Source organism: Myxocyprinus asiaticus, chromosome 37 (assembly GCF_019703515.2).
Source record: "Myxocyprinus asiaticus isolate MX2 ecotype Aquarium Trade chromosome 37, UBuf_Myxa_2, whole genome shotgun sequence".
Classification (NCBI taxonomy): Eukaryota; Metazoa; Chordata; class Actinopteri; order Cypriniformes; family Catostomidae; genus Myxocyprinus; species Myxocyprinus asiaticus.
In genome coordinates, this window is record NC_059380.1 from 16,439,880 (window position 1) to 16,455,041 (window position 15,162).

Sequence of the window (15,162 nt, forward strand, 5' to 3'; positions counted from 1 at the left end):
ATATGTATCCACTTAGGCAGCTGGAACTAAATTGAACTGGTAGGCTTAAGGCCCCTGCATTTATACTATGATTTATATTACTGGAAAGTTCTAGAAGTTACTCCAAGTTTATCTGGAATGTTCTGGAAAATAGGTAAATTTCAAAATACCACTGTCCTGGTCACAAAAGCAAAGTTTGTGGGGAATAATAGCCATTTTCTATACTTTTGAGGCATAAGCAATTAGGAAATAACACTTACTACCCAGAAAAAAAAAAGAAAAAAAAAAAAAGTTACACGGTGTTATTTAGCTTTTTCTTTAACACACACACACACAAATAATAATAATTGAATTGTTTGCGATTATTAATATACTGTACATCCAGACCATGAAAGAGATATATCAAGTACAGACCTACTGTGGGAAAATATTGGATGAGGATTAAAGATATTCAGCTTTACAAATAGCAAAGAGGGTTGAAGCTTTACAGTTGGCTTAAACAACTTTCATGTCAAAATATAAAAGAGAGTATAAATATTGTACATTACATAAGATAATATTTGTTCTTTAAAAGTGCTGTTTCTCTGACCAACAGTCTCATAAGCAACAAGCAGTAAACAACAAAACAATTATGAGTGTTTAAGCATTCCAGTGGAAGTTTCAGCAGGATGGAAAAGTCCAGAGACTCTTTGTCTCAGTGTTTTAATATATCCACCTCTGTGTTCATGCCAAGGGATCGAAGTTTGGCTGGTTAGTATTGTCCAGTAGGCCCAAAAATAATCCTTCTCCTTTGAAAGTCATTCAAGAGACACTGTATATTCTGCAAAATACATTTTTTGCAAGCAACATATAAATCGCATATGTTTCATTATATTAGAGTAGATGTTTTGCCAATTCCCGAACAGCTCAGGTTAGACACTGGTGAAGGACTTGGGACTGTGCATGTTCTTATGGTGCCATTGGCCAATCAGCAATGTCATGACATAATTTCTCTGCAACTCTAGCTTGATTAGTCAATAGTCACATAGCATTTACCACTCAGGTGATTGCCTCAAAAACACCTAAATACGGAACTGAGTGCCCATGTGCAAAGATGACAAATTTCAAATAACTGCCAGCTTTCTCCAGGTACTATAGACCTTATAGACAGTTGGCAGATATCATACTGCATATATTCCAGTTTTCACAGAGGTCCTTTGCAATTAAACATTTCTTTTAAAATACCCCTGCACTGGCTGCTAAGGCACTGCAGACAGAAAGCACAAAGGCTGCATGCTGAATTTATGACTCATGACAGCAGAATGTTGTCAATGTCCCGTCAGCACCTGAGAAGGACTTTGTGCAGAATGCCAGAAATGACTGGAATCTGTCCTCATGGGTCTTCAGAGTGGTCATATAGCAGCAGAGTTCATCCACTCCTCCACTGGAGTAGATTTCTGTGTAGTATTACAACAGTATCGGGGGTATTGATGTATACAAGTATGGCATGAAGGGAAGCTAAGACACATCACAACACGTTCAGCATGCAATTCTGCTGTCCTGAGTGGGATCTGAGCTGTCTTCTACCTCCTCTGTATCGGTGAGGGCAGCCGTGCAGAGGTCACTGAAAATGTCTATAAAGAACAGAATGAGAAGACGTGTATTAGTGATGTAACATACAATCTCCCTACTGTGCGTGAATCCAGAATGACAGGAAACAGGTGGCAAACAAAACCAGACCTTGCGGTTGCAACAGCACTTAAAGAAATAGTTCATCCAAAAAGGAAAATGCATTCTTTACATAACCTCATGACGTTTCAAACCTGTAAGCCGTTATTTTTATTAGACACTTTTTTAAGAATCTTTACGCAGCTCTTACCATACAATGACAGCTCATAATGACCATGTCTGTCAAGCTCTAAAACGGCAAGCATTGACAGGAAGATTATCAGAGAATAATAGTCTTAAACTTGAAAAATGTCAGTCTGCTGTTTTCAGTCACACAAATGTGTATATATATATATATATATATATATATATATATATATATATATATATATATATATATATATATAAAGCACCATAAAAAAGTCACAAAAGTAGTCCATAAGACTTGTGTGCTTATATATACACTGGCTGCCAAAAGTTTGGAATAATGTACAGATTTTGCTGTTTCGGAAGGAAATTGGTACTTTAATCCACCAAAGTGGCATTCAACAGATCACAAAGTATATTCAGGACATTACTGATGTAAAAAACAGCACCATCACTATTTGAAAAAAGTCATTTTTGATCAAATCTAGACAGGCCCCATTTCCAGCAGCCATCAATCCAACACCTTATCCTTGAGTAATCATGCAAATTTGCAAATTTGGTACTAGAAAATCACTTTATATCATTATATGAAAGCTATTTGGTTCTTTAAATGAATCTTAACATTGTCTTTGTGTTTGTTTTTGAGTTGCCACAGTATGCAATAGACTGGCATGTCTTAAGTTCAATATTAGGTCAAAAATGGCAAAAAAGAAATAGCTTTCTCTAGAAACTCATCAGTCAATCATTGTTTTGAGGAATGAAGGCTGTACAATGCATGAAATTGCAAAAAACTGAAGATTTCATTCAAAGGTGTACACTACAGTCTTGAAAGACAAAGGACAACTGGCTCTAACAAGGACAGAAAGAGATGTGGAAGGCCAGATGTACAACTAAACAAGAGGATAAGTACATCAGTGTCTCTAGTTTGAGAAACAGATGCCTCACATGTCCTCAGCTGACAGCTTCATTGAATTCTACCTGCTCAACACCAGTTTCATGTACAACAGTAAAGAGAAGACTCAGGGGTGCAGGCCTTATGGGAATAATTGCAAAGAAAAAGCCACTTTTGAAACAGAAAAACAAAATGAAAAGGTTAGAGTGGGCAAAGAAACACAGACATTGGACAACAGATAATTGGAAAAGAGTGTTATGGTTCTTAACCCAATTGAGCTTTCGTGGGATCAGCTAGACTGTAAGGTGCGTGAGAAGTGCCCGACAAGATAGCCACATCTATGGCAAGTGCTACAGGAAGTGTGGGATGAAATGTAACCTGAGTATCTGGACAAACTGACAGCTAGAATGCCAAGGATCTGCAAAGCTGTCATTGCTGCACGTGGAGGATTTTTTGATGAGAACACTTTGAAGTAGTTTAAGAAGTTCTGAAATCTAATTTTTCATTACTATACATTGTGATCAGTTGAATGCCACTTTGGTGAATAAAAGTACCAATTTCTTTCCATAAGAGCAAAATCTGTACATTGTTCCAAACTTTTGGCCACCAGTGTATGTATATATATACAGTATACTGTGTATATACTGTGCAAGTTTATAATATATATATATATATATATATATATATATATATATATATATATATATATATATATATATATACATATATATATATATACATATGAAACACTTGACTGAAATGTTTCTCATGATCTTAAAAATCTTTTGATCTGAAGGCGTATGCTTAAATGTTTGAAATTAGTTTTATAGACAAAAATATAATTGTGCCACCATATTAATTTATTTCATTATAAAACTAAAATGTAATAAAACATTTTTTTTTTTTTAAATTGATGACTTGGACCAAATAATAAAGAAAAGCAGCCAATAAGTGCCCAACATAAATGGGAACTCCTTCAATACTGTTTAAAAAGCATCCCAGGATGATACCTCAAGAATTTGAGAAAATGTCAAGAGTACATTTCTGCAAATTCTAGACAAAGGGTGACTACTTTGAAGATGCTAAAATATAACACAGTTTTGATTTATTTTGGATTTTGTTTAGTCACAACATAATTTCCATAGTTCCATTTGTTATTCCATAGTTTTGATGACTTTACTATTATTCTAAATGTGAAAAAAAAAATTATAATAAAGAACGAGTAAGTGTTTCAAAATTTTTGACCGGTAGTGTATGTATATATATATATATATATATATATATATATATATATATATATATACTGTGTATATACATACTGTACTGTATATATTAGGGGTGTAATGATTTATGGCATGATACATTGCAGTTCAAAAATGCAATGATGTGCATCGTGGAGATGGGACTTTTATTTATTTAAATTTGCTGTCTGTTCTATCCAAGACACGCAACGTCCTAAGCCTACGTTACACGGGCATACAAATGGAAATAGATTGATTCATTGCACACATGGAGCTCTAAAATATGATGACACACTAGAAGCCACAGGTGTTGTACGATGAGTTCGGCTGAAACTGAAACCAGCAGCGGGAGAGAGAAGCGCCGCAAGTGATCGAATGTCCATTTGACGCGCGAGAGTGATGTGCTCTGACTGCTCAAGAGCAAATTAAAGTTTACAGCACTGATATATATATATATATATATATATATATATATATATATACAGGTGCATCTCAATAAATTAGAATGTCGTGGAAAAGTTCATTTATTTCAGTAATTCAACTCAAATTGTGAAACTCGTGTATTAAATAAATTCAATGCACACAGACTGAAGTAGTTTAAGTCTTTGGTTCTTTTAATTGTGATGATTTTGGCTCACATTTAACAAAAACCCACCAATTCACTATATCAAAAAATTAGAATACATCATAAGACCAATAAAAAAAACATTTTGAGTGAATTGTTGGCCTCCTGGAAAGTATGTTCATTTACTGTATATGTACTCAATACTTGGTAGGGGCTCCTTTTGCTTTAATTACTGCCTCAATTCGGCGTGGCATGGAGGTGATCAGTTTGTGGCACTGCTGAGGTGGTATGGAAGCCCAGGTTTCTCTGACAGTGGCCTTCAGCTCATCTGCATTTTTTGGTCTCTTGTTTCTCATTTTCCTCTTGACAATACCCCATAGATTCTCTATGGGGTTCAGGTCTGGTGAGTTTGCTGGCCAGTCAAGCACACCAACACCATGGTCATTTAACCAACTTTTGGTGCTTTTGGCAGTGTGGGCAGGTGCCAAATCCTCCTGGAAAATGAAATCAGCATCTTTAAAAAGCTGGTCAGCAGAAGGAAGCATGAAGTGCTCCAAAATTTCTTGGTAAACGGGTGCAGTGACTTTGGTTTTCAAAAAACACAATGAACCAACACCAGCAGATGACATTGCACCCCAAATCATCATAGACTGTGGACACTTAACACTGGACTTCAAGCAACTTGGGCTATGAGCTTCTCCACCCTTCCTCCAGACTCTAGGACCTTGGTTTCCAAATGAAATACAAAACTTGCTCTCATCTGAAAAGAGGACTTTGGAACACTGGGCAACAGTCCAGTTCTTCTTCTCCTTAGCCCAGGTAAGACGCCTCTGACGTTGTCTGTGGTTCAGAAGTGGCTTAACAAGAGGAATATGACAACTGTAGCCAAATTCCTTGACATGTCTGTGTGTGGTGGCTCTTGATGCCTTGACCCCAGCCTCAGTCCATTCCTTGTGAAGTTCACCCAAATTCTTGAATCGATTTTGCTTGACAATCATAAGGCTGCGGTTCTCTTGGTTGGTTGTGCATCTTTTTCTTCCACACTTTTTCCTTCCACTCAACTTTCTGTTAACATGCTTGGATACAGCACTCTGTGAACAGCCAGCTTCTTTGGCAATGAATGTTTGTGGCTTACCCTCCTTGTGAAGAGTGTCAATGATTGTCTTCTGGACAACTGTCAGATCAGCAGTCTTCCCCATGATTGTGTAGCCTAGTGAACCAAACTGAGAGACCATTTTGAAGGCTCAGGAAACCTTTGCAGATGTTTTGAGTTGATTAGCTGATTGGCATGTCACCATATTCTAATTTTTTGAGACAGTGAATTGGTGGGTTTTTGTTAAATGTGAGCCAAAATCATCACAATTAAAAGAACCAAAGACTTAAACTACTTCAGTCTGTGTGCATTGAATTTATTTAATACACGAGTTTCACAATTTGAGTTGAATTACTGAAATAAATGAACTTTTCCACAACATTCTAATTTATTGAGATGCACCTGTATATATATTTTGATAGTGCCATATTAATCTACTATATATAATGCTAAATATAATGTATAATAATGCTAGGGGGGAATATAATCATAATGCCAAATATCATGTCTGATTTGTTTTCATCAGTAAATTATTATTTAACCGCATGGACTTTCATTAAATATGTATTTTTGAAAAGAATATTTAGATGTAATCAAAGACAATATAATTTTGTCAGTAAAATGTCAGTAAAAATATTATAAATTATGTAATCAATGACAGTGTGTAAGCAGCATATTTATCTAACATAATTCCATATTTTCAGTAATCAGAATTATTTGCTAATATTTCCATTTGGTGTCACCATTGTCCTGTTCTGGGCTGATTTTTAGTTCCAGTACATTACTAATGGATCATTTAGCATTTTTAAGAACAGTACTTTTAGCTCAATTTTAAAGGAACTGATTTGCATATGTCTTTAAATATATATATATATATATATATATATATATATATATATATATATATATATATATATATATATATATATATATATATATATATATATATATATATATATATATATATTTGTTTTTGTTTTTTTACTTTCAATCCTAACGTTCCATGATTCAGGCTTATAGTTTAAAGAATCGTGAACCATGAGTTCAGCATTCCACTGAAAAAATAACAGTATACTGGTCTGGAACAACATGAGGATGAGTAAAAAATGACAGAACAGTCATTCCTGGGTGAACTAATTCCTCTTATCAGCAAGAAAAACAATACAATCCAAACAAGAAAAGACGTGAGGTAGATGCAAACCTTAAGACATATTATCATTCTTTACATCTGTTTTAATGAAATTGGGGGTGTAACTTTGTTCCTGCCAGTGAGCACAGGTGGAGAAGCTTCAAGCGCAAATGAAAAGCATATGTATTCAGCTCAAAACAGCTCGGCCCTTAGTCAAAGCTTTAAGGGAATATGCAGCATCTTGCTATTACAGAAAGAAGGTTTCAAGAAAACCAGACAAACAAGTTTGAATGTGGCATCGTGACGCCACAGTTTCTTGGAATTGAGTGCATGCCTGTGGAGGTTATGTCATGCACATACGTTCACTTAACCATAAGCAAAGCTGGCAAACAGGTGGCTCTGTCAGTCTCACTTTCCACTGACACAGATCTCATTTTACAGCCAGATTGTCTCAGGTGGATATCTTGCATGTGTTTCATGCTGTTGTGTTTTAGTGAGAAGGGACTGAGTGACATCAAAGGTCAATGTGCACCATCTAATGCAGTGGTTCTCAACTGGTTTTGCTCGAGTACCTCGATTTCACATTGGACATCAAATATATACACTGTATACCTATATACTGTTGTGACGAGGAGGAGGGCCCGGCCCTGCCCTCCTCCTCGTCACAACTGTATATATTCAGTATATTATAAAATGAACTGCATATATATGCCCAACTATGTGCAAAATTATTAGCATCACAAAGGCTGAATAGGAAAACTGACTTTTTAGTTTTATTAGTACATTGTCTGTATAGTTATAGAGAGTTTGTATCCTAAATGTCTCTTGAATTTTCATGCTCTCGACAGCCAATAATTCACTGCACAAAACACATTGTGACAAACCATGATTATCCTCATTGCAAGGGAACCCGCATTTAATGTGGCCTGGGTTGTTTTTCTTTTGCCTTGCATAGTTTTGTTTTTAAGGATGAAAGGATGTCACAAAATCTGTTCATACTGGCACAAGCTTCTACCAAGTGACAGATGGATTCGTGCCAAAATACCGTACAGCTTACTTGAATACACAGCCTTTGATTTCAACAACAAAAGATATGGGAAACTTCTCCCATTTCTCCTTTTAAGTTGATAACCCTATTTATTTTGCTCTACTAACTATAAAAAAAGTAGAAAAAAGCATGCACATCCAATCACAAAAAAAAAAAAAAAAAAAAAAAAAAAAAAAAGTTTAATGTAGGTGCTTAATCAAAAAAACAAGTTGGAACACCACACCTCCAAGAAAAATACAGTTTAATATAATTAAACCTTTACCCACCGTGGTAAAGTTGAGCTATACGGCTCTTCATCAAACCTGTTTTTTTTTTTGTTTTGTATTTTATTTGTTTTAGCTCTCCTAACTATAAATAATTAGGCTATACAAGCTACAGTCAGTAACATTTTATTTTTTATAAGCATGTTGCAAATAATCCATAACTTTTTCTCTGCTATCTGACCCTATCAGATCAGACCCATGGCACATTTTTTGGGGTTCGCAACCCACCAGTTGAGAACCACTGATCTAATGCATCCCCATGAAAGTGATCTATACGTAATACACATACAGTAGCTAGTACAGGTACTGCATGTGTCAGGTAACAACAAATGAATTTTATGGAGACCATCAGTTTGGACTGGGCTCCATGTGGTCAGAATGATGATGTCAGTCATGCCCTTCTGCTGCTCTTCCTGAGGTTGGTGTGTGGTACCAGAGTTACTGTAAAGGTCTACTCCATCTGCTGTGGACTGCAGGACAGTGGGTGGAACCAGACCTGTCTTCCAAGTTCTAAGGTTCTTGACTAGCCTAGAATATGAGAGAGAACGTTCATTTTCAACGGCAGTACTAAAATATAGGAACGTGGCTGAGAACCTGGAGCTCAAGGAGGTTTACCAGAGGTTGCGTTAACCAGTAATTTTACGAATTTACTGAATGTTTAAAACATTTACTGATAATTCCAAATGCTGTCCTTCATTTTGACAGATGAAAAACAAGAAAGCATCACACACAGACATATTTGAACATTTGGTTTTACATACAGGTTTAGCTGTGGTTTCAATAAAGACTTTACTGAAACTTGGACATGTACCGTTACCTCATTCTTCTCTAAGCGGAGATATGGAGGGGGTTGGGGTTATACTGTGGTGTTGGTGTGGTCCGAATCAATGCCAAAAATAATGCATCTGGTCTGTATCTTACTGTAACAATTATGAAACTAGGCTGGGGTGAGCACAACCACAAGCAAACTCTAAACCAGTGTTAAGATTGTCAAGTGTGCCGTGAAAAATTATCAGATTCCACAAAATAAATCAGGGCTCCGGACTGAGACAAATTTTTCAACCATTTTTCTTAACAGTGCGATTAAACTTTGCAAGAGGTCGCATTGGTGCGACTACAAAGTTGGCTGACTCTCTGATTGTGCTCTGTCGTTTTTTGTTCCGTATGAGAAATATCAAACTGCAAATGTTCCAAACGCGAAAGGAAACAGCTTTACCTGAATCAGTCAGTGCTGCTCAATGGAGAGATCAGTGCAGAGACATGCACATGGACCAGTCTCGAGCGCTCAGCCACGCAGATCATCATAAACAGAGCTGTGAGAAACACGGGCTGGGTCGCGAATTTGACATTGATTATTTGTTTAAAACCTCTATGAAAGCCCATAATGTGTCGATGATTAAACCAGTTTAAAATTGTATTAAACGGCCCCAACATTCTAAACAGAACTGAAAAGGAATAAAGGAGAAATCTGCACAATGAACAGACAGAAATTGTAAGGCTTCAATATCACAGATATTTAAAAAATATATATATTTACCATGAACTTATATTAATATAATAGTGAGACAATACAATTTAATTTCTGGATGTGTTTTTCTTACGAAAAAAGACATAATTTGTTTTATGGTTACTGCTAATCATGGTTTTACTTATACTTTTGGTTAATATGATATTATTGCAAATGCCACAGTTAAAACTATGGATACAATGGAACTTTCCTTCTGTGTAAATTTTTTTCTAATGCCCTCTGATTGTAGAAAAAGGCTTTGTTTGTCTTTGTTTAATCATCAAGATCCCGATAAAAAGAAACCGTGAAAGAAAACAAATTTTCTTTCAGTTGGACCGGTGCGACCAACTCAAGTGCTGGTGCGACCATTTGTAGAATTTAACATCGGTGCTACCACTCTTAAATGTTAGTCTGGAGCCATATAAATAAATAGATAAATAAAAAATTATTTGCTGTGACACTGCAAGAATTAATTTGCGAGAACAAATCTAAAAATAAGAAAAGGTGCAAATTTGTTGTTTTATTCATTACCCAATTAGCACTCTTGCCACCTGTGATCTCATTATACACCGTACCTATGTGACTTGTGTTTTTTGCACAGCCAAATTTCAAACATTACGAGTAAACACGCAACTAAAATGGATAGAAAACATGGAAGTTCTTGAAAAGGAAAACTATCAACGATGGTTATGTGGGACAGTGGGATAGAGGTGTGCCATGGGATTTGTTTAATTGTAAAAAGTGTGCCGTGGCAGAAAAAAGGTTGGGAAACACTGCTCTAAAAGTCCTGTCTCTACACAATGCCAAAACATTGCACCTTATGGAGTTTTATTTCCATACCACAGTTGCCTTTGGCTTGAAATAAAAACAAAGACATTAATACATAATTTTGATAAATAATTAATGCAAAGACTTCGATAAAGTTGTTCACTGGGGGCTTTCAGATATTTAAATAACATTACAGTATGATTTTCTGTAAAACTGCTTTGAAACTATGTGTATTGTGAAAAGTGCTTTAAAAATAATAATGTCTTGACTTCACTTGACTCGGATCAGTCCCAGAAACCCTGAAATCTTTGAATGAAGAGTTTGGAGAGGTGATTGGTGAGTACAAAGAACTTTGAAACACTTGACAAAGCAGATAGTCAATAATTGGAAAAGATTAGAGATTTGGAAATGATTAAAGATGTAAAAATTTTAATCCATCTAAAGCCTCCATCTAAAACCACCATGACCAGAGGCGTAGTAAAACAAGGATAAATATTGGAGATGCCTTTGGAAGATGGAGACAGCTTAAAGCCCAGAAATCCTTTAAAACGGATGCTGAGTTGGCTAATTTGCGTGTCAACATTCTGGCAACCCACATGAGCTTCGAGTCTGAAGCGGGGCAGACAACTTTCCAATATTTTGAATTTGGACTGCAGTACCTACAGTGCATCCAGAAAGTATTCACAGCGCTTCACTTTTTCCACATTTTGTTATGTTACAGCCTTATTCCAAAATGGATTAAATTCATTATTTTCCTCAAAATTCTACAAACAATACCCCATAATGACAACGTGAAAGAAGTTTGTTTGAAATCTTTGCAAATCACATGTACATAAGTATTCACAGCCTTTGCCGTGATACTCAAAATTGAGCTCAGGTGCATCCTGTTTCCACTGATCATCCTTGAGATGTTTCTACAACTTGGAGTCCACCTGTGGTAAATTCAGTTGATTGGACATGATTTGGAAAGGCACACACCTGTCTATATAAGGTCCCACAGTTAACAGTGCATGTCAGAGCACAAACCAAGCCATGAAGTCCAAGAAATTGTCTGTAGACCTCCGAGACAGGATTATATCGAGGCACAGATCTGGGGAAGGGTACAGAAAAATGTCTGCAGCATTGAAGGTCCCAGTGAGCACAGTGGCCTCCATCATCCATAAATGGAAGAAGTTTGGAACCACCAGGACTCTTCCTAGAGCTGGCCGCCTGGCCAAACTGAGCAATCGGGGGAGAAGGGCCTTAGTCAGGGAGGTGACCAAGAACCCGATGGTCACTCTGACAGAGCTCCAGTGTTTCTCTGTGGAGAGAGGAGAACCTTCCAGAAGAACAACCATCTCTGCAGCACTCCACTTACCAGGCCTGTAAGGTAGAGTGGCCAGACGGAAGCCACTCCTCAGTAAAAGGCAGCCCGCCTGGAGTTTGCCTAAAGGCACCTGAAGGACTCTCAGACCATGAGAAACAAAGATTGAACTGTTTGGCCTGAATAGCAAGTGTCATGCCTGGAGGAAACCAGGCACCACTCATCACCTGGCCAATACCATCCCTACAGTGAAGCATGGTGGTGGCAGCATCATGCTGTGGGGATGTTTTTCAGCGGCAGGAACTGGGAGACTAGTCAGGATCGAGGGAAAGATGAATGCAGCAATGTACAGAGACATCCTTGATGAAAACCTGCTCCAGAGCACTCTGGACCTCAGACTGGGGCAAAGGTTCATCTTACAACAGGACAACGACCCTAAGCACACAGCCAAGATAACAAAGGAGTGGCTACGGGACAACTCTGTGAATGTCCTTGAGTGGCCCAGCCAGAGCCCAGACTTGAACCCGATTGAACATCTCTGAAGAGATCTGAAAATGGTTGTGCACCGATGCTCCCCATCCAACCTGATGGAGCTTGAGAGGTCCTGCAAAGAAGAATGGGAGAAACTGCCCAAAAATAGGTGTGCCAAGCTTGTAGCATCATACTCAAAATGACTTGAGGCTGTAATTGGTGACAAAGGTGCTTCAACAAAGTATTGAGCAAAGGCTGTGAATACTTACTGTATGTACATGTGATTTTTTTTTTCAGTTTTTTATTTTTAATAAATTTGCAAAGATTTCAAACAAACTTCTTTCACATTGTCATTATGGGGTATTGTTTGTAGAATTTTGAGGAAAATAATGAATTTAATCCATTTTGGAATAAGGCTGTAACATAACAAAATGTGGAAAAAGTGAAGCGCTGTGAATACTTTCCGGATGCACTGTATTTCAAAGGCTTGTTGTCAATCTTACATATAACACCTTTAAGATATATTCTCTTAAAGCAAGTCTAAATATCTTATATGTTGCTTCTCAAGTAAATGTATCTTGTTTTAAGGATTTTTAGACCATTTTAAATGGAAAACAAGACAAAAACACTTGATAACAATAGGATTTTTTTGCAGTGAATTTCTTTACTGAATTAAACTTAATAAAAAGTTTTTTTTCCCTTTAATTCAGTGAATGTCATTTAGAGGTATTTTTAAAAGATGATTTTGTCCTCTTTATGATTAGTAAGCACGTTTAATACAACCTTTTAAGTAGGGGCACAAGTTGAATAATCGGTTAAGAGGTAATGATTAATCGTTGCAATAATCGCCGAACAGTCGAATAATCATGTGCTACTGGGATAATGGTCAGCTTGTCATTATTGCAAGAAACAAACAAAAAAAAACCTTACAGATGATCAGGACACTGATGCAAAGCAAAGTTAGGCCTATTTTTCTGTGATGATGACCAGCTGACTGTCAGTTATCTTATTTATTACACAGATACTTACCGATAAGTAAAAAAAAAAAAATGGAAATTAAATATTGATTTGAGTTGAAATTATTTTATTATGTGAGAAGAAAGAGACCTCAGAGCACTATGAGAGACTTGAAACTAGCACAGCCATGTTGGAAATTGGTTGCCTGGGAAAACTGTAAATTATAGTTTAGCAGTCATTTTACAGAAATATTTTTATATTTTTGAATGCTGCGATTGACCAATCGGAATCAAGAATTCCGGAGAGCAATGCAGTAACTTTGATTAATGAATATCTAGTGGAAGAACCAACCATCTAACACAAAGAGAGCAACATAATTGTTTCATTAGTGATTATCAGGTCTTTAGTGAAGCGTTCTATAATGAATGAGTGCACTTGCAGCAATTCATATGGAGGGACTTTTTTACTTACCAATGGGCATTCTCTGAATCCTCCAGAAATTGCACTAAATTGCCCGCATCCACAGAGAGATCCTGAGCGGTACCTGACTCATACGTAAGTTGCACCTGATAGCGATCATGCTCCCCCTTAAGAAAGACATAGAGGAAGAGCATGATTTAGTTGAGGATCTTAGCACTGGTAGTTGGGTTTATGGAAACAGGGAAGAAGAGAGCAGGAGGTTAGATTCATTGCAGGTGTGTGTGTGTGTGTGTGTGTGTTTAGTCGAGAAATTTTATCTCTTGATTATTCAAGGGTGCTCTCTGGTGGTAAGGTCTGAGTATGTGAGGTTTAATTCCATCTGCCAATTTTTTTAAAGAGGTTCTGATGGACTTTGTGCTGCATATGTGTGATTAAGCCTCCACACTAAAGCAGACCTTCCCCTACTTATGCATCACGCAGGGGAATTAAACAGATAGAAAACCCCTCCATATGATAAAGAGTGTGGGAGAACTCACAGAAAGATAATCTGCCCTTCTTTGGGCATTAATTATAAAGAGGTTTTTACAATGGCAATGATTTGCGGTGAATTTCAATTGGAGTTGACGATTTATTTCGACACAAGTGACAGCAACTATTGCTAATTCAATAAAGTTGAGCAGAACTTATACAAATGAGCAATGACAATGTAATGACTACCAATGGGAGTGCAGACAGTGATGCACTACTTGATAAAGTTGGATAAAACATTCGAGTAGGAATGCGTGACCACAAAAATGTAAACAATTAAAAACTATCTTACATTTTAGCTTCTTCGAAGGAGCCTTTGCTTGATTACAGCTCTGCACATTCTGGGCATTCTCTCAACCACCTTCAAGAGGTATCCATCTGGGAAGCTTTTAAAACTGTAAGGTGATCCCATGTATGCTAGGCACTTGTTGGCAGCTTTTCTTTCACAATCCAGACAACTCATCCATTAAAAAATGTTTGTGTGTTTTTATGTATGCACAATCAGGGACTAAAAAAGGCTCAAGGAATGAAAAAAAGAAAACTGAAAACAAACAAAAAAATTTTGCAGAGCGTAACCGAAAACAAGTCAATTTCGATTGATCCGTAGTGAAAGCATTATATTTAAATGCTGGTAACAGATTATAACTGGTTAATTTTGTTCCGAGAATTTTTTCAAGAAAACACTGGCCAATGCGTTTATAATAGTAAATTTTTGGAATTTGTTTGGAAACAATTAAACATGTGCTTCATCCTGAAGGAAACCACTGCATCACACATTTGTTTTGCCTAACTGCCTGTTGTGAAGCATTCTGTGAATGAAGACCTTTTTAAAGGAATATTCCAGGTTCAATACAATATAATATAAAAGTTAAGCTCAATCAACAGCGTTTGTGGCATATTGTTGATTATCACAAAATTTAATTCGACTTGTTCCTCCTTTTCTTTAAAAAAAGCAAATATCGAGGTTACAGTGAAGCACTAACAATGGAAGTGAATGGGGACGATGAAAGTGAATGTGACCAATGTTTGGAGGGTTTAAACAGAGAAATGTGAAGCTTATCATTTTATAAAAGCACTTGCATTAACTCTTCTGTTAAAACTTGTGCATTAATTGTCTAAATACATTTTTGTGGTAATCAGCATAATGCCACAAATGTTTTCAATTGAGCTTAACTTGTACTGAACCCAGAACATTCCTTTAACA

General features: G+C 36.7%; 1 protein-coding gene across 3 annotated transcripts in view; it reads right to left on the minus strand.

The window, feature by feature from the left end:
• Positions 1 to 326: 326 nt before the first annotated feature.
• The window catches only part of LOC127428054 (guanine nucleotide exchange factor DBS-like), a 90,107-nt gene continuing 75,271 nt past the window's right edge, over positions 327 to 15,162 (minus strand). The window contains exons 33-35 of one of the 3 annotated variants that reach the window (XM_051676088.1): positions 13,482 to 13,597; positions 8,438 to 8,532; positions 327 to 1,592 (exon numbers count right to left, since the gene is read on the minus strand). In XM_051676088.1, the coding sequence (XP_051532048.1) occupies positions 1,498 to 1,592; positions 8,438 to 8,532; positions 13,482 to 13,597 (306 nt within the window). In that variant the 3' untranslated portion in view covers positions 327 to 1,497. Of the gene's footprint in view, positions 1,593 to 8,350; positions 8,533 to 13,481; positions 13,598 to 15,162 lie in introns of all 3 variants that reach the window. The other 2 variants (XM_051676087.1, XM_051676089.1) reach the window with 2 other exon arrangements.